Genomic DNA, 22,717 nt, shown 5'->3' with positions numbered 1-22,717 from the left:
GATTCAGGCCAGCAAATATTTCCTGAACATAGACTGTTTGTCAGGCATCATGCTGGGCACCAGGAAAACAAAGATGAATAAGGCATTGTCCAGTCCACAAGGAGCTCAAGTTTATAAGAGGAAGATGAACAATCAAAAATGAAACTGGGAAGAGGCGGAGCAAGAAGGTGGAATAGAAGGCCCCGATCATCCCCTTTGCAGGAACACCAAATTCAGTAACTATGTGCACACAAAAAAAGCACCTTTCTAAGAACCAAAAATCAGGTGAGCACTCACAGTACCTGGTTTTAACTTCATATCACTGGAAGAGTTACTGAAGAGGTAGGAAAGACAGTCATTCTTATTTTTAACTTTTATTTTAGGTTCAGGGGTACAGTGCAGGTTTGTTTTATAGGTAAAGTCATGTCATGGGGGTTTATTGTACAGATTATTTCGTCATCCAGGTACTAAGCCTAGTACCCAATAGTACTTTTTTATATCTCCAAATCAACAGTTTGAGTACCTCTGGGTCAGAGGTATCAATAGTTATTTTTTCTGATCCTCTCCCTCATCCCACCTTCCACTCTCAAGGCGGCCCTAGTGTCTGTTCTTCCCTCTTTGTGTCCATGTGTTCTCATCATTTAGCTCACAATGAGCTTGTAAGTGAGGACATGCAGTATTTGGCTTTCTGTTCCTGCATTTGCTAAGGATAATGGCCTCCAGCTCCATCCATTTCTTGCAAAATATACGATCTTGTTCTTTTTTATGGCTGCATAGTATTCCATGGTGTATATGTACCACATTTTTTTAATCCAATCTGCCATTGATGAGATTTAGGTTGATTCTATGTCTTTGCTCTTGCGAATAATGCTGGAGTGAACATGCATGTGCATGTGCCTTTATGGTACAACAATTTATGTTTCTTGGAGTATATACCCAGTAATGGGATTACTGGTTTAGTGGTTGTTCTGTTTTTAGCTCTTTGAGGAACCACCACACTGCTTTCCACAATGGTTGAACTAATTTACACTCCCACCAACAGTCTATAAGAGGAAAGACAGTATTGAGTTGCAGATGCCACCCCTTCCCCACCCATCCACAGCAGCCACTTGGCATGGAGAAATCTGTGTGATTGGGAGAGGGAGAAAGCAGTGGTTGTGAGGCTTTGCATTGAACTCAGTGCTGCCTTGTCACAGCAGAAAGCAAAACGAGGCTGAACTCAGCCAAAGCCTGCCCACTGAGAGAACATTTAGACCAGCTCTAGATAGAGAGGAATCATCCATCCGAGCAGTCAGAACTCAAGTTCCAGCAAGCCTCGCCACACCACAGACTGGAGTGCTCTGAGGCTCCAAATATTCTTGAAAGGCAGTTTAGGCCTCAGGAACTGTAAATCCTACTGCTGAGCTGGGCTCAGCAACCAAGTGGACCTGGGGGGTGTGTCACCTACTGAGACACAAGGTAGGACAGCTAAGGGGGGTGCTTGCGCCACCCCTCCCCCAACCCCAGGCAACACAGCTCCTGCCAAAAGAGACCTCCTTCTTCCACTTGAGGAGAGGAGAAGGAAGAGTAAAGAGGGCTTTGTCTTGCACCTTGGATACCAGCTCAAACGCAGTAAGACAGGGCACCGGTCAGAGTCATGAGGCCCCCATTCCAGGCCGGCCCTAGGTCCCAGATGACATTTCCAGACACACCCTGGGCCAGAAAGGAACCCAATCCCTTGAAGGGAGGGACCCAGTCCTGGCAGGAACCATCACTTGCTGGCTAAAGAATCTTTAGGTCGGCCGGGCGCGGTGGCTCACGCCTGTAATCCCAGCACTTTGGGAGGCCGAGGCGGGCGGATCACAAGGTCAGGAGATGGAGACCACGGTGAAACCCCGTCTCTACTAAAAATACAAAAAATTAGCCGGGCGCGGTTGTGGGCGCCTGTAGTCCCAGCTACTCGGGAGGCTGAGGCAGGAGAATGGCGTGAACCCAGGAGGCGGAGCTTGCAGTGAGCCGAGATCGCGCCACTGCACTCCAGCCTGGGTGACAGAGCGATACTCCGTCTCAAAAAAAAAAAAAAAAAAAAAAAAAAGAATCTTTAGGTCCTGAGTAACCAGCAGTGATACCCAGGCAGTAAGCCGTGGGCCTTGGGGGAGACTCTGAGAGGTGCTGGTTTCAGGTGAGATCCAGCACATTCCCACCTGTGTTGACTACAGTGAGAGACTCCGTCTACTTGAGAAAAGCAGAGGGAAAAGTAAAGGGGACTTTGTCTTGCACCTTAGGTACCAGCTAGCCACAGTAGGATAGAGCACCAGGCAGGCTCTTGGGGTCCCTAATTTCAGACCTTGGCTCTTGGACAGCATTTCGGGACCAGTCCTGGACCGGAGGAGAGCCTACTGCCCTGAAGCATGAGTCCCAGGCCTGGCAGCATTCACCACAAGTTGACTTCAGAGACCTTGGGCCGTAAGTGAACACCAGCAGTAACCTGGCAATACTCCTGATGGGCCTGTGGCAGTGGTGGCCGTGGGATGAAGCTCCTCTGCCTGTGGCAAGGTGAAGGAAGAATGAGAAGGACTGTGTCTCGTGGTTTGAGGCCCAGCTCAGCCACAGTAGCGTAGAACACCAGGTAAACTTCTAAGGTTTTCAACTCTAGTCTCTAGCTGCCAGACAGCATCTCTGGACCCACCCAAGGCCTGGGGGAATTCACCACCCTGAAAGGAAGGACACAACCCTGGCTGGCTTCACCACCACCTTTACCCAGGACCATGAGTAAACGTAAGCCGTAGCCAGGTAGTGGTTACACTGGGCCTTGGGCAAGACCCAGTGCTGTGCTGGCTTCAGGTCTGACCCAGAGCAGTCCCAGTGGTGGTGGCCATAGGGGTGCTTACATCACCCCACCCCGAGCTCCAGGTAGCTCAGCACAGAGATAGAGAGACTCCCTCTGTTTGGGAGAAAGTAAGGGAAGGTAACAGGAGACTCTGCCTGGTAATCCAGAGAATTCTTCTAGATCTTATCCAAGATTGCCAAGGCAGTAATGTTAGGAGTCTGCAAGAACTATAGCATTACTGGGCTTTGGGTGCCCCCTAATGCAAATACAGCTTAGATTATAACACCCAAATCCTTCTGAATATCTGGAAAGCCTCCCCAATGACAAATGCAAACAAGCCCAGACTGTGAAGACTACAATAAATACCTAACTCTTCAATGCCCAGACACTGACAAATATCATCCACAGGCATCAAGACCATTCAGGAAAACATGACCTCACCAAAATAACTAAGGCTCCAGCGACCAATCCTGGGAAAACAGAGATATGTGACCTTTCAGACAGAGAATTCAAAATAGCTGTTCTGAGAAACCCAAAGATATTCAAGACGATACAGAGAAGTAATTTAGAATTCTGTCACATAAACTTAACAAAGAGATTGAAATAATTTTTGAAAAATCATGGAGTGCAGTAGCTCATTCCTGTATTCCTAACACTTCGAGATGCCAAGATGGGCAGATTGCTTGAGCTCAGGAGTTCGAGACTAGCCTGGGCAACATAACAAAACCCTGTTTCTACAATAAATACAAGAAATTAGCCAGGCATAGTGTGCATGCCTGTAGTCCCAGCTACCTAGGAGGCTGAGGTGGGATATCACCTGACCCTGGGAAGTGAAGGCTGCAGTGAGCTATGATCACACCACTGCACTCCAGCCTGAATGACAACATGAGACCTTGTCTCAAAAAAAAAAAAAAGCAGAAATTGTGGAGTTGAAAATGCAATTGACATACTGAAGAATACTGAAAATCTTGATTTCTTTATTCTTTAACAAACTATCATACCTGTTCAAAATTATAATCTCTTACTTTAAAAGTTACCAAAAATGGGTCGGGCACGGTGGCTCATGCCTGTAATCCCAGCACTTTGGGAGGCTGAGGCAAGCAGATCATGAGGTCAGGAGTTCAAGACCAACCTGGCCAATATGGTGAAACCCCATCTCTACTAAAAAAAAAAAAAAATGCAAAAATTAGCCGGGTGTGGTGGCGCTCGCCTGTAGTCCCAGCTACTCATGAGGCTGAGGCAGAAGAATCGCTTGAACCCGGGAGGCGAAGGTTGCAGCGAGCTGAGATTGTGCCATTGCACTTCAGCCTGGGTGACAGAGTGAGACTCCATCTCAAAACAAAAAATTAAAATTAAAAAAAAGTTACCAAAAATGGAGGCAAAGTGCTAAGCATTTATATTTGATAGAGCTCAGGAATTTATTTATTTATTTATTTATTTTGAGTCAAGGTCTCGCTCTGTCACCAAGGCTGGAATGCAGAGGTGTGAATACGGGTCACTGCAGCTTCAGCTTCCTGGGCTCATATGATCCCCCAACCTCAGCCTCCCCAGTAGCTGGTACTACAGGCACTCACCACCATGCCTGACTAATTTTTCTTTAATTTTTTGTAGAGATGAGGGGTCTCACCATGTTGCCCATTCTGGTCTAGAACTCCTATGCTCAAATGATCCTCTCGCCTCAGTCTCCAAAAGTGCTGGGATACAGGCATGAGCCACCACGCCCTACCAGAAATTCTTATTTAAAATTAAAAAAAATTTTAAAAAGCATGAAGAATAAGCAATCTGAAGCACTGTAGTTTTTTTATGGCATTAGTACGCTTAGGCCAGCATGATTGTATCTACAGGGAGAAAAAGGACATATTGCACAGGTATTAGTATCAAATTTCTCCAAAGTATTTTACAAAGTTGTATAGCATAGGGAAATCAAAAACCACAAAAGGAGAAAATGATTACTGCAAATAATGCAACTCATCATCAAGGTAAGCAGAGATTAGAAGACAAACACTCTTATTTGGGCTGTAAACTCTATCTAAATGACACAGAGTAAGTATTTGTAAGTTATTTATAGTCTTAGAATCCCATCTAGAACAACAGAGGACCCAGGAAGCCGAATCACTGTTCTGTCAAGCTCAGGACAGAAATGGAAATGGTTCTATGATTATGATCATGGGACCAAGTTCACAATCGGGACCACCAGGAAAGCAAATGTATTTCAGGAAGACATTAGTCAGAGATATCCAGATACTTCCCTTCTTTTTCCCCTTGTTGAGAATGAGCACTTAATACCAGGTCTGGTTCAAGAAGTAGGAGAGCCGGATATTTGTCATCATTCCCTTAACAGAGGGCAAAGTTTTCAGTATAACTTCTGGAATAGTAATATAATCCCAGGGTTTAAAGGATTTGTGGTCCATAAGGAATTGGGTTCTTTTTCTGACTCTAGCAAGACGCTGTCTGAGGGTGTCAATGGTGACTTTGCATTCCATTGAGGGAAACAAGGAGAGGGCAGAATTGGTTCTGTCTCTACATAGATACTCCTTCTCTGTGAAGTTCCGAATGTGTGCGTGTGTGTCTGCTGCACTCAAAAGGTTCTCCTATGATGCTGCTGGACCTAGCAACAACCTCACCTCTACCTTAAAGGAGCACACTGCTCCATATTCCACCTCCCCACGTTCAACTAGTACTAGAAACTGCTTCCAAAAAGTTGCAAAGTTGCCTGTGTCTCCCTCATTCCAGAAGCATTCTTATTTTTCTTTTGTTTTCTGTTTGTTTGTTTATTTATTTGTTTGTTTTGAGACAGAGTCTCACTCTGTCGCCCAGGCTGGAGTGCAGTGGCGCCATCTCGGCTCACTGTAACCTCCGCCTCCCAGGAGATTCAAGTGATTCTCCTGCCTCAGCCTCCGAGGTAGCTGGGATTAGAAGTGGCCTCCACCAAGCTGGGCTCATTTTTCTATTTTTAATAGAGAAGGGGTTTCACCATGTCGGCCAGGCTGGTCTCGAACTCCTGACTTCAGGTGATCTGCCCGCCTCAGCCTCCTGAAGTGCTGGGATTACAGGTGTGAGCCACCAAGCCTGGCCAGCATTCTTATTTTTCTGATTATAAAAGCAAAATGGGCCAGGAAAAAGCAAAAAGTAACAAGAGTGAAATTCCATCTCAAAAAAAAAAAAAAGGCAAAATGCTTCCATGTGGCAGATCATGCCTGTAATGCCAACACTTTACAAGACTGAGGCAGGAGAATTGCTTGAGGCCAGGAGTTCAAGACCAGGGCAACAGTTGAGCCTGGGCAACAAAGCAAGACTCCCATCTCTGCAAAAAAATAAAAAAATAAATAAAATAAAATAGCTGGCATGGTGGTATGCACCTGTAGTCCTAGCTACTCAGGAGGATGAGGCAGGAGGCTCTCAGGAGCCCAGGAGTTCGAGGCTGCAGTGAACTATGATCATGGCACTGTACTCCAGCCTGGACAACAATGCAAGACCGTGTCTCTAGAAGAATAAATAATAAGTACACCCTGGTTGTACAGAACTGGGGAAATTCAAAAGGGTACATGGGAAAGGGAGAAAGAGTGGTCTCTCACCATAGAGGGAGACAGAAAGTGAATCACTGGTAATTCTACCTCTTCTAGATAACAACTGTCATTATTCTAGTGTATTTCCTTCTAGAAGCACTCTTTTCAGTATTTCTTTGCCCACTTCCCATCAGCTCCCTGTCTTGCACTTTTCATGTCATGTTTTTAATAGAATTGATTGTTAAATGTGTAAATGCTTGGATTGGGAGAAATTTTACTTTGTGATATTAAATGAAATTTATAGGAGGCCATTGGTTTGGACTGAGCTCCTGCACTAGACCTAACAGACCAAACCAAAATTGAGTCGCTCATGCTAAGGTTCCATATCACCAAGCTGAAACTAAGTTGTTTATCCTTCCTTCCAAGAAATTAGCACAGTGAAAGATAATAACCAAATCCCTAAACAAGGCAGTTTTAGTGGGCATGATAAGGATGTTTCTTCTGCTTCATCTTTACAAGGAAAGTCACTTTGTTTTTTGGGTTTTTTGTTTATTTGTTTGTTTTTGAGACAGTTTCTATCGCTCAGGCTGGAGTGCAGTGGCACAGTCTTGGTTCAGTACAGCCTCTGCCTCCTGGGTTCAAGCAAGTCTCGTGCCTCAGCCTCCCGAGTAGCTGGGATTAAAGGCATGGGAGTTCTCACCAAGGCTGGTGTATTTATATATACATTGCATATGTCAACAAATGTTGTTGTTTTTTTCCATAGGCTTTTGGGGGAACAGGTGGTATTTGGTTACATGAGTAAGTTGTTTTTTGGTTTTTTGTTTTTTTTTTTTTGAGACAGAGTTTCGCTCTTGTTGCCCAGGCTGGAGTGCAATGGCGCTATCTCAGCTCACCGCAACCTCCCAGGTTCAAGCGATTCTCCTGCCTCAGCCTCCCCATGAGCTGGGATTACAGGCCTGTGCCACCATGCCCGGCTAATTTTGCATTTTTAGTAGAGATGGGGTCTCTCCATGTTGGTCAGGCTGATCTCCAATTGCTGACATCAGGTGATCTGCCTGCCTCGGCCTCCCAAAGTGCTGGGATTACAGGCATGAGCCACCGCGCCCGGTTTAGTAAGTTCTTTAGTGGTGATTTGTGAGGTTTTGGTGCGCCCATCAGCCAAGTAGTATACACTGAACCTGATTTGTAGTCTTTTATCCCTCACCCCCAGTCAATATATGTTCTACATACATTGTGACTTAAACCCACAGACATATATAATACTGTCTTGCTTTCTAGCTCTGTTATATGGATACATATGTTGCATCTCCTAAGACTGTAAGCAGTAAGTCTTTATACTTCCTTCCTTTGTACCCTAGGGCACTGAGCATTGCTAACTCCCTGGTAGGTACTCAGAAAATACTATTCAGGTGCCTGAAAAAGTAAGAAATATTAAAGGAAGTAAAGAGATAGTTAAAACACTTGGCCAAGTTGTTTTTTTAAAAAAAAACTCAATATAATCTGGTGCCTAGAAAATATTTACTGGTTCAAGATTACAGTTTAAAGGCTGTAGAAGCCTGTACATCTGTCTCCTTTAATCCTAATTATTATCAGAAACAGGCTGTTATCAACAAAGAAGCACAAAGGTTAGTCACCAGTGTGTTGTTTTAATCCTTGCCATAAAATATCTCTGAGAATTCATCCAGGGAAATGCTGAAAAAGCAGTTTACTAACTCTACCATCCACCCTTCTCCCAGGTAATCTTGTCTGAATCAAAGTGTGAGCAGGTTTGTTTAAGCTGAGAACTTGGGGAGGAAAATGAACAGGTAAATTTTAAACTGCATGCGAAATGCGTACCTTCAAAATGAATGTGCGTGCTATCTCTTTTTTTTCTGAGATGGAGTCTCACTCTGTCACCCAGCCTGGAGTGCAGTAGCATGATCTCGGCTCACTGCAACCTCTGCCTCCCTGGGATTACAGGCGTGTGTCACCATGCCCGGCAAATTTTTGTATTTTTAGTAGACAGAGGGTTTCACCACATTGGTCAGGCTAGTCTCAAACTCCTGACCTCGTGATCCGCCTGCCTCGGCCTCCCAAAGTGCTGGGATTACAGGCATGAGCCACCGCACCCAGCCCGCCTGCTATCTCTATATTGAGACATCTTCTGACTTAATGGAATATATTCTTAGGAAAAAATATCCACTTATTTAAACTGTTATTTGTAAGTTAAAATATATTGGTTCTAGCCTAGAAGTTGAGACTGAATTCTTATCCCATTTGGCCCTATTTGATACAGAATGATCTACAAAATAAAATATTCAGTAAAATAAGCAAAGATCAGAATATATGCATGGTATTGTAATTCTACCATTTATGCTTTTAAAATGAGAGGAAATTTTATACACACACACTTTTAATATTTTACTACGCTCATGTATTATCTTCAGAAATGTTGTTTTTTATTTTTTATTGTAAAACTAAAACACAGATCCAGAAAAATCCCATAACTCAAATTAATGTCTTAGTGAATTACTGCCAGGTAAATGCTCTTGTAACTATCTACCAGGTCGAGAAATAAAACTGCCAGCCTCCCAGAAGCCTCTCTCCATGTGCCACATCTCAATCACTGTCTTGTCCCTCCCTCAAAAAGTAACAATGATCTTGACTTTTATAGAAATAATTTCCTTCCACTATTCAGACTTTTATACCTTCCTTGAATTTCTTTATGATTTTATCAATCAAGTGTACACTCCTTGCTTCTGGAGTTAGTCTGGACTGTTTTGTTAAAAAAATTGGGGCCAGGCGCAATGGTTCACACCTGTAATCCCAGCACTTTGGGTAGCCGAGGCAGGTGGATCACGAGGTCAGGAGTTCAAGACCAGCCTGGCCAAGATGGTGAAACTCCGTCTGTGCTAAAAACTGCAAAAATTAGCCAGGCGCAGTGGCAAGTGCCTGTAATCCCAGCTACTCGGGAGGCTGAGGCAGGAGAATTGCTTGAACCCTGGCGGCAGAGGTTGCAGTGAGCCGAGATCGCGCCACTGCATTCCAGCCTGGGCAACAGAGTGAGACTCCATCTAAAAAAAAAAAAAAAAAAAAATTGGTCTTTTCTGTTTCTTTTAATGTCAGGGTTTCCCTCCATCCCTTTTCCTTACACTTTTTCTATTGAATAACCCAAGCCATTTGGCCTATAGAGATTCTCTCCAGTATGGATTTTGCTAATTGCATATTTGGGGAACAGTACAATATGTTCCTCCTACCTGTCTTCCTGCAAGTTGACAACTGAATCCAGAGGCTTCATCAGACATGTTCAGTCTGTTTGGCAAGATCTAGTGGGTGATCTGTTTTTTCATCAGATGGCACTTAATCTCTGGTTTCTGTTGCTTATCATCATCAACAACATTTGATGCTTAGTACCTAGATTCATTAATTTATAGGTGGCTTGTAATAGGAAATTCTAATCCTGTTATGTAATTTTCATTAGCTGAAATAATTTTTTTTTTTTTTTTTTTTTGAGACGGAGTCTCGCTCTGTCGCCCAGACTGGAGTGCAGTGGAGCAATCTCGGCTCACTGCAAGCTCCACCTCTTGGGATCACACCATTCTCCTGCCTCAGCCTCCCGAGTAGCTGGGACTATCGGCACCCACCACCATGCCCAGCTAATTTTTTTGTATTTTTAGTAGAGACGGGGTTTCACCATGTTAGCCAGGATGGTCTCGATCTCCTACCTCATGATCCACCCGCCTCGGCCTCCCAAAGTGCTGGGATTACAGGCGTGAGCCACCGTACCCAGCCAAACATAATTAGCCTCCCCATCGGGGAATCGAACCCTGGTCTCCCACATGACAGGCGGGGATATTCACCACTATACTAACGAGGACCCCCCCAAACTTTTTTTTTTTTTTTTTTTTTTTTGAGATAGAATCTCACTCTGTCACCCAGGTTCGAGTGCAGTGGTGCGATCAGTCTCGACTCACTGCAACCTCCACCTCCCGGGTTCCAGCGATTCTCCTGCCTCAGCCTCCTGGGTAGCTGGGACTAGACATGCATGCCACCACACCCAGCTAATTTTTTATATATATATATATTTTTTTTACTAGAGACAGGGTTTCACCATGTTAGCCAGGATGGTCTCGCTCTCCTGACCTCGTGATCCACCCACCTCGGCCTCCCAAAGTGCTGGGATTACAGGCATGAGCCACCGTGCCTGGCCCAGCTGAAATAATTTTATAAAGAGAAACTTTTACTCATCTATTGTTTGGTTTTTGCTGTTGTTGTTTTGTTTTTTGTTTTTTTGAGCGAAGTCTCACTCTGTTGCCCAGGCTGGAGTGCAGTGGCTCGATCTCGGTTCACTGCAACCTCCGCCTCCTGGGTTCAAGCGATTCTCCTGCCTCAGCCTCCTGGGTAGCTGGGACTACAGGCGCATGCCACCACACCTGGCTAATTTTTTGTATTTTTAGTAGAGACGGGGTGTCACCGTGTTAGCCAGGATGGTCTCAATCTCCTGACTTCGTGATCTGCCCACCTCTGCCTCCCCGAGTGCTGAGATTCCAGGTGTGAGCCACCGTGCCTGGCCCAGCTGAAATAATTTTATAAAGAGAAACTTTTACTCATCTATTCTTTGGTTTTTGCTGTTGTTGTTGTTGTTTTGTTTTTTGTTTTTTTTTTTTTGAGACAAAGTCTCACTCCATTGCCCAGGCTGGAGTGCAATGGCACAATCTCGGCTCACCGCAACCTCCGCCTCCCGAGTTCAAGCGATTCTCTTCCCTCAGCCTCCCAAGTAGCTGGGATTACAGGTGCGTGCCATCCTGCCTAGCTAATTTTTTGTATCTTTACTGGAGATGGGGTTTCACCATGTTGGTCAGTCTGGTCTCGAACTCCTGACCTCGTGATCCGCCTGCCCAAAGTGCTGGGATTACAGGCATGAACCACCGCGCCCAGTCTATTTCCCCAGTTTTTAAGATAATGTATGGTTCTCTGTCATCCTTAGAAGAACAACTTTGTTTGTTTGTTTGTAGAGGTGGAGTCTGCTATATTACCCAGGCAGGAATGCAATGGCTATTTACAGGCACAGTCATAGTACACTATAGCCCCAAACCCCTGGGCTCAAATAATCCTCCTTCCTCAACCTCCTGAATAGCTGGGACTATAGGCGCTGACCACCATGCCCAGCTGTTTGTTTGTTTTAAATATTGTTGTGAACTCATAGATTAAAGCACATCTGAAGGGTTTCGGACTGTGAGAGTCAGTTTCCAAGATGGTCCCCAATGACTCCTGTCCACACAGCCTTGTATACTTCCCTCCCACATTGTACAAGCATTGGTCTGTATAGCCAATAAAATGTAGCAGACATGATGCTGTGTCACGTCCGAGATTAGGTGGGCACTCGCTGGACAACTCCCACTTTCTCTCTATACTCACTCTGGGGGAAGCCGTGTTATAAACAGTCACGTGAAGAAGCACACATCATGAGGAACCGAAGTCTCCTGCCAAAAGCTACATAAGGGAGTTTGAAAGCAGATCTTTCAGACCCAGATTCAGATTAATGTATCCCCAGCTCACAGCCTAACTTCTGTGTCATTAGAGACCTTGAGACAGAACCACCAGGTAAGCTGCTCCTGGGTTCCTGATTCTCAGAAACTATGTGATACAATAAATGTGTTGCCTTTAAGCAGCGCTCTACAGTTATTTGTTGTACAGTAATAGATAACTAATTGACAGTCTGTTGCAATTCTCATTGTTATTGAAATGTGATTCGTCCCATCTTTGGTCAGTGGGAGACTTTTCACATTGTCTTCTGAGGCTGGGCGAGGTGGCTGGGCCTGGAGGCCCAGGGGTACTGAGGTCTCAGGAATACAACCTGATGGTGCCTCTTGCCATCCCGAATGGCAGAGCAACTCCCCTCAAAGGAGCATGGAAAGGGTCACTGTGGCAAGGACTTCTCAGAGGTCAAAGAATATGGTGCCATGACATTGACACAGTCAAGAGCTCAGTTCTCAGCAATAAAGGACAAGCGAGGTCAACACGTCACCAGCTTTAGGGTCTCACCAGAAGACCTGGCCTGGTTCTGGATGCCAGTGACAAAGAGGGCTGCCCCAGGACCCAGACAGCTGGAGAAGTGGGTGGGGCTGAGTACAAAGGTCTGAGCTGGGTTTGGGTGCAGGCTGGGAAGTGAACAGATTCCAGATTGGGAACAAGATGGTGCCCCATGGAGAGTCTGGGGAGGTGGCCCTTCCTGGACTTCCCTCCAGTTCCCTGCAACCTATTCAAATTCTGGCAGTCTTCGTGGCACCAGGTTGCGGGAGGAGTGATGTAAGAGAGACAAAGGAACCTGGAGAGAGGAGACAACGGCCCCACTAGGCCACCACAGATAAGAAGAGCAGGAGGCAGCCGCTGGGCGGCAGGATACCCTGGAAGGCGGCCGAGTCAGTACTGGCAAGTGCATGCACTGAGGAAAGCACACCTGTTGGGTGTCTGAGCCATGGCTTAGGTAAGCTCCCATTGTCAGGTCTGGGGTCTCCTGCTGCCTCGCCCTGGCCCACCCTTACCTTGCAAAGCCAGAGCCTCCAGGCTTTCAGATTCCACTCCAGGCTGCGGGAGGAGCTGGCCACCTGTTGGCCCCTTTGAGTCTCTCCTGTTCTCAGTCCACCTGTCACCCCATTGCTTCCTTCTGCTGTGTCCCAAATAGATGATAATAACATTCAGCCTGTGAGCGTTGGTGATTGTAGTTTACAGGCACTCTTTGGTTGGTTGCAGGGGTCGGGGAGCAGGGAAGGAACAAATGTGTGTAGACTAGTACTTCCATTCAGCAGAGAAACCTGATACCTCTTACTCATATTAAATAAACATATGCTTTGTGATCCAGCAATCCCATTCCTGGATCTAGAGCCCAAATAAATTCTCACACTAGATCTTTGAAGGGACACTATGAGGAAGTTCATCATAGTTTGTAGTATAAGGAATTGGAGGTAATATTAATTTCCATCACTGGAGGTGTAAATAGGTACAATGAGTGAATTCACACCAGGGAGTGTATATATTATGTAGCAATTCGAAATAATAGATCTATACCACAGCAATATGTATAGATCCTAAAATCCTTAATGTTTAGTGAAAAAAGTAAAAAGCAGATTAAGATCCATAGCATATGAACATATTTATAAAAATTGTACAAATACCTACTAAAAAAACAAAACTACAGATTTTACAAAACCACATACACGAAGAGGATGCACATTAACCTCATTAGAATGGTTGCTGTGGAAATAAAAGGGAATGACAATAGAGAATAGAGATAAAGCGGATTATATAAACAAATGAACAAACAGATACATAAATAAAAACAAGAAGAGAAATTGCACAGATAAATGATCATGAAGTGCCCTAAACTCAGAAGTAGTTAACTCGCTTCTCCACATCTGAGTTCCTAATTTAAATATTTTTCCTTAAAACTTGACCTTTTTAGAATACCTCTAACTGCAAAGTGAAAATTATTTTCCCTGTCCTATTAGCATCTTCTCTAATTATTTTCCATTTTCCAACTTCCTTTTTCAGCAGCATTTTCAATCTTATAACATTTTATTCATCTGACTCATTCATTCATTTACTCAGTAAATGCTTAAGTGTTTACTCAAATATTAAGTGTACATAAAGTATTATTCTGGGTACTAAGAGGATATGAGGGAAATGTCTTATGTTCCCTATTTCTGGAAACCTACAACGTAATGGTGGATGCAAAGCATTAACCCATGAAACATTTCAAAATCATCCGAGGCAGCATTGATTCCATGTCTAAAATAAGTGAATGGGCCAGGCTCAGTGGCTCACAACTGTAATCCCAGCACTTTGGGAGGCCGAGGCAGGCAGATCACCTGAGGTCACAAGTTCGAGACCATCCTGGCCAACACGGTGAAACCCCGTCTCTACTAAAAATATAAAAATTAGCCGGGCATGGTGGCAAGTGCCTATAATCCCAGCTACTCAGGAGACTGAGGCAGGAGAATTGCTTGAACCTGGGAGGCAGAGGTTGCAGTGAGCTGACTCCGTCTCAAAAATAAATAATTTTTTAAAACAAGAAGCAGTTGATGGTTACAGGTGAAGGGTGAAGGAATCCAAAAGAAGTGGTTGATGGTTACAAGTAAAGAAATCCAAAAGAAAAAAAAAGACATCAGTGAAGATTGATGTGGGTAGGCGAGATCTGTCAGAAAGGTCACAATTGCATCAGATCTTATCTAATGGGTAATGTAGATTAGAGAGAGAGAGGAATGGGCATCCCAAGGAGGTGAAATATCTTTTTAAAGACACTGGATTTGAAAAAATAAAAAAAAATTTAAAAAAAGCACCATCACGAAGCCTAAAATCAGATGGCAGGAGCTGAGTAAGGAAGTAAGGGAAGTAAGATTGAATCAGGCTGGGTGTGGTGGCTCGTGCCTATAATCCCAGCACTTTGGGAGGCCAAGGCAGGAGTTCAAGACCAGCCTGGGAAACATAGTGAGACCCCCATCTCTATTTAAACTTGAAAATATAAATTAAAAAAACAAGATTGAATCAACCTAGAATAAATTATAGAGGACTTGGCAGCTTCACCAAGAAGTCTTGATTTAATCCTGTCAGCAGCAAAAAGCCTCTGGAGGTTCTTCAGTTGGGAACTGAATAATTTTCTGTTATATCCCACATCAAATCTCCTACCAAATATGGCTGAGGACCTCAGTCCTCTTTTCCTCCAGCCGCACAGGGGTACATCTTGTCCCAAGAGGGTCCACTGAACTCCTACTACAAACCCTCTCTCTTTGCTGGCCACCCCACTTTCAGCCTTTTCTCCTTTCACTTCTATACTTCTTCAACTTCGCAGCCTGACTTCATCCCATCATAGTCTAGGTTATGTCTGTTACCTTGGCATCCTGTGCTTACCTCTACCACATTCATTGATTCATTAGTTCACTCATCAAGTATTTATTATTTTGATCCCCTACCGCCTTCTAGGCCCTCTGCCAAGGGTTGAGCTCACAACGGCTCACCACAACCTCCGCCTCCCAGATTCAAGCAATTCTCCTGTCTCACCCCCCGGGTAGCTGGGATTACAGGCACGCACCACCATGCCCAGCTACTTTTCTGTATTTTTAGTAGAAGTGGGGTTTCACCACTTCTACTAAAGTGGTGAGTTAGCCAGGCTGGTCTCAAACTCCTGACCTAAGGTGATCTGCCCGCCTCAGTCTCCGAAAGTGCTGGGATTACAGGCGTGAGCCACTACGCCCGGCCTCCAACTGTCTTCTGTAATCTTCACAATAGAATATGAGCTCATAGTGTCCAACACATTGTAGGTGCTCAATAAAGGTTTATTCAATAGACGAATGTATTGATGCTTGGGAGAATGCTACACATATAGCCACAAGAATTGTCAACAGTCCTGGAATGATAATGACAATCTCATCCCTTCTGAGAATAACTGATCACATAAAAATGTAAATGCTGGGTTATAAGTTGACACACATTTTCTGTGAAGTGCCAGATAGTAAATATTTAGTCTTCACAAGCCATATGGTGTCTGTTCCAACTACTCAGCTACTGGGATACTCGTCTGTACCTTTGTAATGCAAAAGCAGCCACTGACAATAGGTAAACAAACTAATGTGACTGTGTTCCAATGAAATTATATTTACAAAAGCATGCAGGAGGTTGGATTTGGCCCACAGGCCCTAGCTTGCCATCCCCTGTCCTGAATGATGCTACTTTTTGTCAATTTTCAGGACTGCCTTTGTGCCTAGTCCATACTCTATTCTTTAGTCAGGTAAATTGAGTTGCCACAGCCAATATCTGAGTTTATCTTTCAACTCATATCTGATTTTTACAATTGTGGTATTATGAAAAGGTACGTAATTCAGAGCACAACAGACTTGTTTTACTCATTAGTTGACTTTTTGGCAAGTTACTTAGCTTTTTTGAACCTCTATCTTGTGACTGTAAATGAAGATTTTTTTTTAATCCTGTGACGATTGAGACATATATATTGAGAGCTGAATATGATGCCTAGTACACAGTAGGCTGAAAACAAATATCCCTTCCCCTTTGCCCAGTCATGTTCTTTTCCTCCTTTAAATAAATCAGCAGATATTAGTTAAGAATCTACTATATCCAAAGTACAATTTCAGGTACCTTTGAAACTGCTATATATCCTCTCTGATATCTCTTTTGACAGCAGGTTCTTTCCATCTGCCTTCTCCTTAACAGGTAGTACCTATATGTACCTCTTTATAGAGCTAGAGGTGATTAGGTTCTTGCATATATGAATTACTAATATTTGAATATACTTAGGGGGAGTAGAACAGAAGAGAATGAAATAACCATCTTTATGTTTCACATTTATTGTTTAATGTCACTGAGTTATTGTTAAGTGTCATAGACATTTATTACTTAACTTCCAGATATCCGTTCCTGATATGGCAACTGCCTTTATTTTTATTTGGGGATCCACCTTTCTCCCACCCTTCATCCAACAGTAAAGCTTGACGCTTGAGTCCTAGAAGCTCATAAAAGCAGTACATTAACCTCTCTGGCCATAGTTAGTGTTGACTAGAGTTCATTCACTCCGAGTGAGTGTTATGATTTTGTTTCCTAGGAATGCTGAACAAAGACATTCTCTTTTTTCTGCTGAATTGAAAACAGCAAATAGGGCTTCTGGAGATTCTGGCAGCTATTTTACAATCTCAAGGAGAAAGCTTGTCTGAGAACAGAATAACAGATAACAGACAGACAGAGAGAGAGAGAGATCATTTTGAGCCAGTGTTTAGCTATTTTTCAAGCCACGTGTACCACTGAACTGCTATTTGAGCCAATAAATTCTCTTTTGTTTCTGCTTCTGCCAGACTTAATCAAGTGTTCTGTTACTGGCAATCAAAAAACATCCCAAGTCACTCAGCCTCCTTCCGTCTCCTTCAGAACTAAAGCTAACCACTCATATACACAGAGACTATGTGCCAGAGTCAAGCATCAACCATTCATTCAACAAACATACATTCAGTGCCTATTGGACATAATACATGATCTCGGAGAGTTACGGCAGTATACCAGCATTAAGAACAGCACAAATGTTTGTAAAAAGAATATCCAGCAAAAAAATAAAAAATAAAAACACATACTCCTACTGTGTATGAGGTCCTCTGCTAGGCATTGGGGACAGAAAGGGTCACAAGACAATCTGTATTCCCCACGGTTGGCCATGATATTGGAAAGATGTCATGCACATAAAAAGATAAGCAGAAATTGGCCAGGCGCGGTGGCTCACGCCTATAATCCCAGCACTTTGGGAGGCCAAGGCGGGCGGATCACCTGAGGTTGGGAGTTGGAGACCAACCTGACCAACATGGAGAAACCCCATCTCTACTAAAGATACAAAATTAGCCAGACGTGGTGGCACATGCCTATAATCCCAGGTATTCAAGAGGCTAACGCAAGATCTTACACAAATGACTTAAACTATCTTCTAAAATCTATTAGTATAAATTCAGTTTTATTTTTTTAAGATAAATAATCAATAGCTATTTCCACAAAGTCTTCTATGTGCCCAGGATTGTACTATGCCTCAAAGAAAAATAATCTGTATTTTTCTTGAAATAAACATCATCGCAATTGAATGGGCAATAAAAGAACCAGTATTTTTCTAATGAAAGTCCTTTCATTATAACCAAATATAATTTTCCTTTTCAGGAAAGAAAATAATTGAGATATTGATAGAGGCTTTATTTATAAAACTGTCATGAAAAATCTATTTCAAATAGATTTCAAGAAACGAGAAAAAAGTCATTTGCTAAATAGAAACACACAGCCATAAAACAATATTTCTATTTGAACCAGAATTATTTGACATTTAAATCCTGCCTCCAGATGTTCTATCCAGTTTCCAACTTGACTGTTTCCAATAATAAAATTATTTGTCTTTTCGTTCACATAAAATGGTCTCTAGTCTATTTACTGAACAGTCCAACATTACATCAATGCAGAAATACATTCCAATAACAGTTCAATTAACAAAACAAGCTGTTTAATTAATAAAAACTTTTTTTTCGAGAAGAAACTGAAGCAATTTTGTCATGCATGCTTCAGTGTGCATTTTAATTTTAGTTTTAGCCTGTGATCACTTAAACACAATTATCAAGCAAATCTAAATGGTTAACTATAATTGCAAGATTATGCTTTGTGCATTTTGTGGTGTATAAAATCTAGCATAACAGAAAATAAACATAAGTAAGAGCAACAAAGATGTTTATTCACTTACCCTCTTCATAACTACAGCCAGGGTAAACTTCGCTCAGCCTTCGGCCATTGAATTTTGTCCTGAATTTTCCATGTACCATACAATCAGATAAACTCCAGCTTGTGGGAGTAACAAATGGAAATAATGCTGTGAAAAGAATTGCTAAACAAATTTCCATGTGCTTAACCTAGAAGGGAGAAACTGCAACATAAACTAAGTTAAAAGTTTTTAACTGTGTTTAAACAGGAGGGGGTGATTTCACTTTTAGCAGGAACTTCTGACTACTATTGCTTAGCAAGGAAATGATTAACACTCCTGTCGTCATCTGTTTGAGCTCTCCAGCTGCAGGAGATCGGCTAAGGGAACCTTATCAATCCTGGGCATGTGTGCTGTGAATACCGTGTCCACTGAGCTGGCAGTTAGCGTCCTAAATTCAACTTCGATGTTAAGTTCTTCTTTCTTTTTTTTTTTTTTTTGGATGGAGTTTTGCTCTGCAGCCCAGGCCAGAGTGCAATTGCGCAATCTTGGCTCACTGCAATCTCTGCCTCCACTGCAACCTCCGCCTCCCGGGTTCCAGTAATTCTCCTGCCTCAGCCTCACAAGTAGCTGGGATTACAGGAATATACCACCACGCCTGGCTAACTTTTTGTATTTTTAGCAGAGACGGGTTTTCACCATGTTGGCCAGGCTGGTCTCGAACTCCTGACCTCAAGTAATCTGTCTGCCTTGCAAAGTGCTGGGATTACAGGCATGAGCCACTGTACCTGAGGTCAGGAGTTTGAGACCAGCTTAGCCAACATGGTGAAACTCCGTCTCTACTAAAAATACCAAAAAAATTAGACGGGTGTGGTGGTGTGCACCCATAGTCCCAGCTATTCGGGAGGCTGAGGCAGGAGAATTGCTTGAACCCAGGAGGTGGAGGTTGCAGTGAGCCAAGATTGTGCCACTGCACTCCAGTCTGAGCAACAGAGTAAGACTCCATCATAAATAAATAAATAAATGAATAAAGATCTAAATTTGAGAACTGACTTTAGGATTCATGCAACCTTTAGCACATTCCTAACTTCTTGAATGTCAGTATCCATCCCTGCCAAGCAGGAACAATTCCCATTTCACCAAACAAGACCTTCACCTCATGCGGGGCTCATGTGTTGCAGAATATTTCGTTATAAAATGTTCTATTTTTACCTTTCATTTCTGAGCCCCACATTAAAAGATGGATTATCACTTACACACTTTTTTCTTAAAATTCCAGAGGTTTATAAGTAACATTAGCAGGATCTCTGTGTTCCCTCAGCCTTGTTTGTCTTCCCAACTATGCTCATTTCTAAAAACTTCAATGCTCTTTTGAATTGCGAGTAAGTACTCTTCTGGAGACCAAGGGTATGAAAAAAAGGGGAAGGACAAATTAATGGGTATACATAACTTGGAGGCACTAAAACCTCATCAAAGGATTATTATTTTTTCTTTAAATGGTTGTTATGAATAGCAATTATTATACTACACCATCAGTTCTTCATAAATGCATCTCAAAGAAAAAAACAAAACAACTCATCCAGGACAGAGGAATGGCAGATTTATTATATTTAGATAAATTTCTGTCTAGCATCCTGTGAACAGCAGCTTGAGATGATATTGTAAATACATGGCTTCTCTTAGGACATACCGTGGAGTTCCACGCCACCAACAGGGTGAAGTGGATTGTGCATTTCCTGCCAAGCAACCAGTGAGAGTCAGAACTGGGTCTAAAATATTGTGCTGTAAAAAGAACTTAAGAGCTAGTTGTCAGTTGTGTTTATTATGCTATTAACTTTTAAACGTCACTTTCCTGATTGCCCTTAGATTGCTGACTTAGAAGTAGATTGATGATTCAGAGTTCTTATCATCCTTGCTGAGATAGTCACCATGAATTGCCAAGTTAATTTTAAGGAATCAACACGGGGCAGGCGCGGTGGCTCATGCCTGTATTCCCACCACTTTGGGAGGCCAACGCATGCAAATCACTTGAGGCCAGGAGTTCAAGACCATCCTGGCCAACATGATGAAACCCCGTCTCAACTAAAAATACAAAAATTAGCTGGGCATGGTGGTATGTGCCTTTAATCTCAAGAGGCTGAGACATGAGAATCGCTTGAACCTGAAAGGCAGAGGTTGCAGTGAGCTGAGATCACACTACTGCACTCCAGCCTATACAACAGAGCAAGATTCTGTCCCCCGCCCCAGCCCCCACAAAAAAAAGGAAGAAAAAGAAAAAATCAGTGGATCTTTCTTTCCCTACCTCACCTCCCCTCATCAAAGAAAACAAATTTTAACTATTTCAATGTTGTAAAACTATTCTAAGTAAATTCAGCTAGTTCCTGTCTCTACACCCATATACTGTTTTTGTCTGTAGAATATAACAAGTATTCTGGGTCAGTTTCCAATGTTCTAGGCAGCGCCTAAAATGGTGGGCACTAGAAGGAGAAACTGAGAGGTATGACTGACTAGAAGCCCTTAGCATTCATCCCTTCCACAAAGAGACACAAAACAACAAATAAACAACTACATTTTAAGAAAAATAATCAAAGGAGCATGCTGGAATATGTCAAAACAGCAACAGAAACCTTGGTGAGCACAGAAGCTCATGATATCCACATAGAGAATGGAAGGAGGCCCTGGGACCCCACCACCTCATTCTCTAGCCAGGATCAGCCAGGAATCAGGAGGAACTTTCCCCTACAGCACAAATGTAGGCAAGAGGATCCCAGTAGCTCTCACCAACATCTTGGATACCTACAGTTTTCCCTGTTGGTATCCCCTACAGCCCTCACAGGCCCAGCGGAGGGAGCTGCCTAGAGGCCACATAGCGGCAATCCCCCAGAAAAGAAGCCAACACCGTGCCCCACCCGCGGTGGCCTGCACAGTTACTGCACTAAGTTATCTTGAAACTAGAAATACTGGCCGGGCGCGGTGGCTCAAGCCTGTAATCCCAGCACTTTGGGAGGCCAGGACGGGCGGATCACAAGGTCAGGAGATCGAGACCATCCTGGCTGACACGGTAAAACCCCGTCTCTAGCGCCTGTAAGCCCAGCTACTCGGGAGGCTGAGGCAGGAGAATGGCGTGAACCCGGGAGGCGGAGCTTGCAGTGAGCTGAGATCCGGCCACTGCACGCCAGCCTGGGCGGCAGAGCGAGACTCCGTCTCAAAAAAAAAAAAAAAAAAAAAAAAGAAATACTGCAGGAGTGTGTCTTGCTCCAGAGTTGAGTAGCCATGCCTCCTTTTCATCCTTGAGGTTAAGGAGCCACTGAATCACCCCAGCCTGGTGGCCTGACATCCCTAAGCCAAGCTGTGAGCAACTGCCAAACCCTTCCTCATGGGGCCATGCAGTGACAGAACTGTTCCATGATCCCTCTGCCACCCTCTGAACTCAGCTGAATCTGTATAGTCCCTCCTGAGGAAATGGTACTTTGGCAGAACAGCTCCATCTACTGAATTCCAGAACCTGAGCTGCTGGGGAAGGGGCATGCCTCAAAGACATAGATCCTGGTGCTGTGAGTTACCTACATCCAATCCTGCCCAGAACACAAACCTACCAAGACCCAGGTGACACAATAGGTCCATGAGACCCTGAGCCTAGGACCCTGGCCTCACAGCCACCCTAAGCACCTTGCACCTAGAACACAGCACCACAGCAGCTGCTTGTAAACAATGGCAGACGTAATACCAAGAGGGATCCACTTAGCTAAATCTCGCCATTGTGGGGAAAATGAGAATAGGAGAATCCCAAACTTGCCACCAAGGACATTAACAACCTATAGTGATGATAATGATGACCCTACAAAAACTTCTGCAGCCTGGCCTTCTGAGGTTCCCACAGTTGTTAGTGACATTGAATGCAGCTGAAAATCTGCATGGAGACTATACCACGGCATCTACTCATAAACAGAGTCACCACACCCTTCCCAACTGACACACTAAGACCCAATTGCAGGTGAAACTCTTCCTCTACAAAAACCACTCTAGAAAGTTGGGAAGAAGTAATTCTTCCACCAGATGCACAGACATCAATTCAGGAACACAAGAAACATAAAAAAGCAAGGAAATGTGACACTACCAAAGGAACATAATAATTCTCTATTAACAGACCCCAATAAAAAGGAAGTCAACAAATTGCTATAAAAGGAACTCAAAGTAATGATCTTAAGGAAAATCAATGTA

The 22,717-nt window shown here is 43.5% G+C and overlaps 1 protein-coding gene across 1 annotated transcript in view; it reads right to left on the bottom strand.

Moving 5' to 3' along the window:
• LOC105498957 (transient receptor potential cation channel subfamily M member 6) overlaps positions 1-18,923 on the bottom strand; it is a 183,204-nt gene extending 164,281 nt beyond the window's left edge. Inside the window, exon 1 of the mRNA XM_071077660.1 lies at positions 18,542-18,923. Within this exon, the coding sequence (XP_070933761.1) occupies positions 18,542-18,550 (9 nt within the window). The 5' untranslated portion in view covers positions 18,551-18,923. The remainder of the gene's footprint in view (positions 1-18,541) is intronic.
• Between the last annotated feature and the right edge of the window lie 3,794 nt (positions 18,924-22,717).

Source organism: Macaca nemestrina, chromosome 14 (genome assembly GCF_043159975.1).
Source record: "Macaca nemestrina isolate mMacNem1 chromosome 14, mMacNem.hap1, whole genome shotgun sequence".
NCBI lineage: Eukaryota > Metazoa > Chordata > Mammalia > Primates > Cercopithecidae > Macaca > Macaca nemestrina.
The sequence above is the reverse complement of the archived record's forward strand: the minus strand, read 5'-3'. Positions and strand labels throughout refer to the sequence as shown.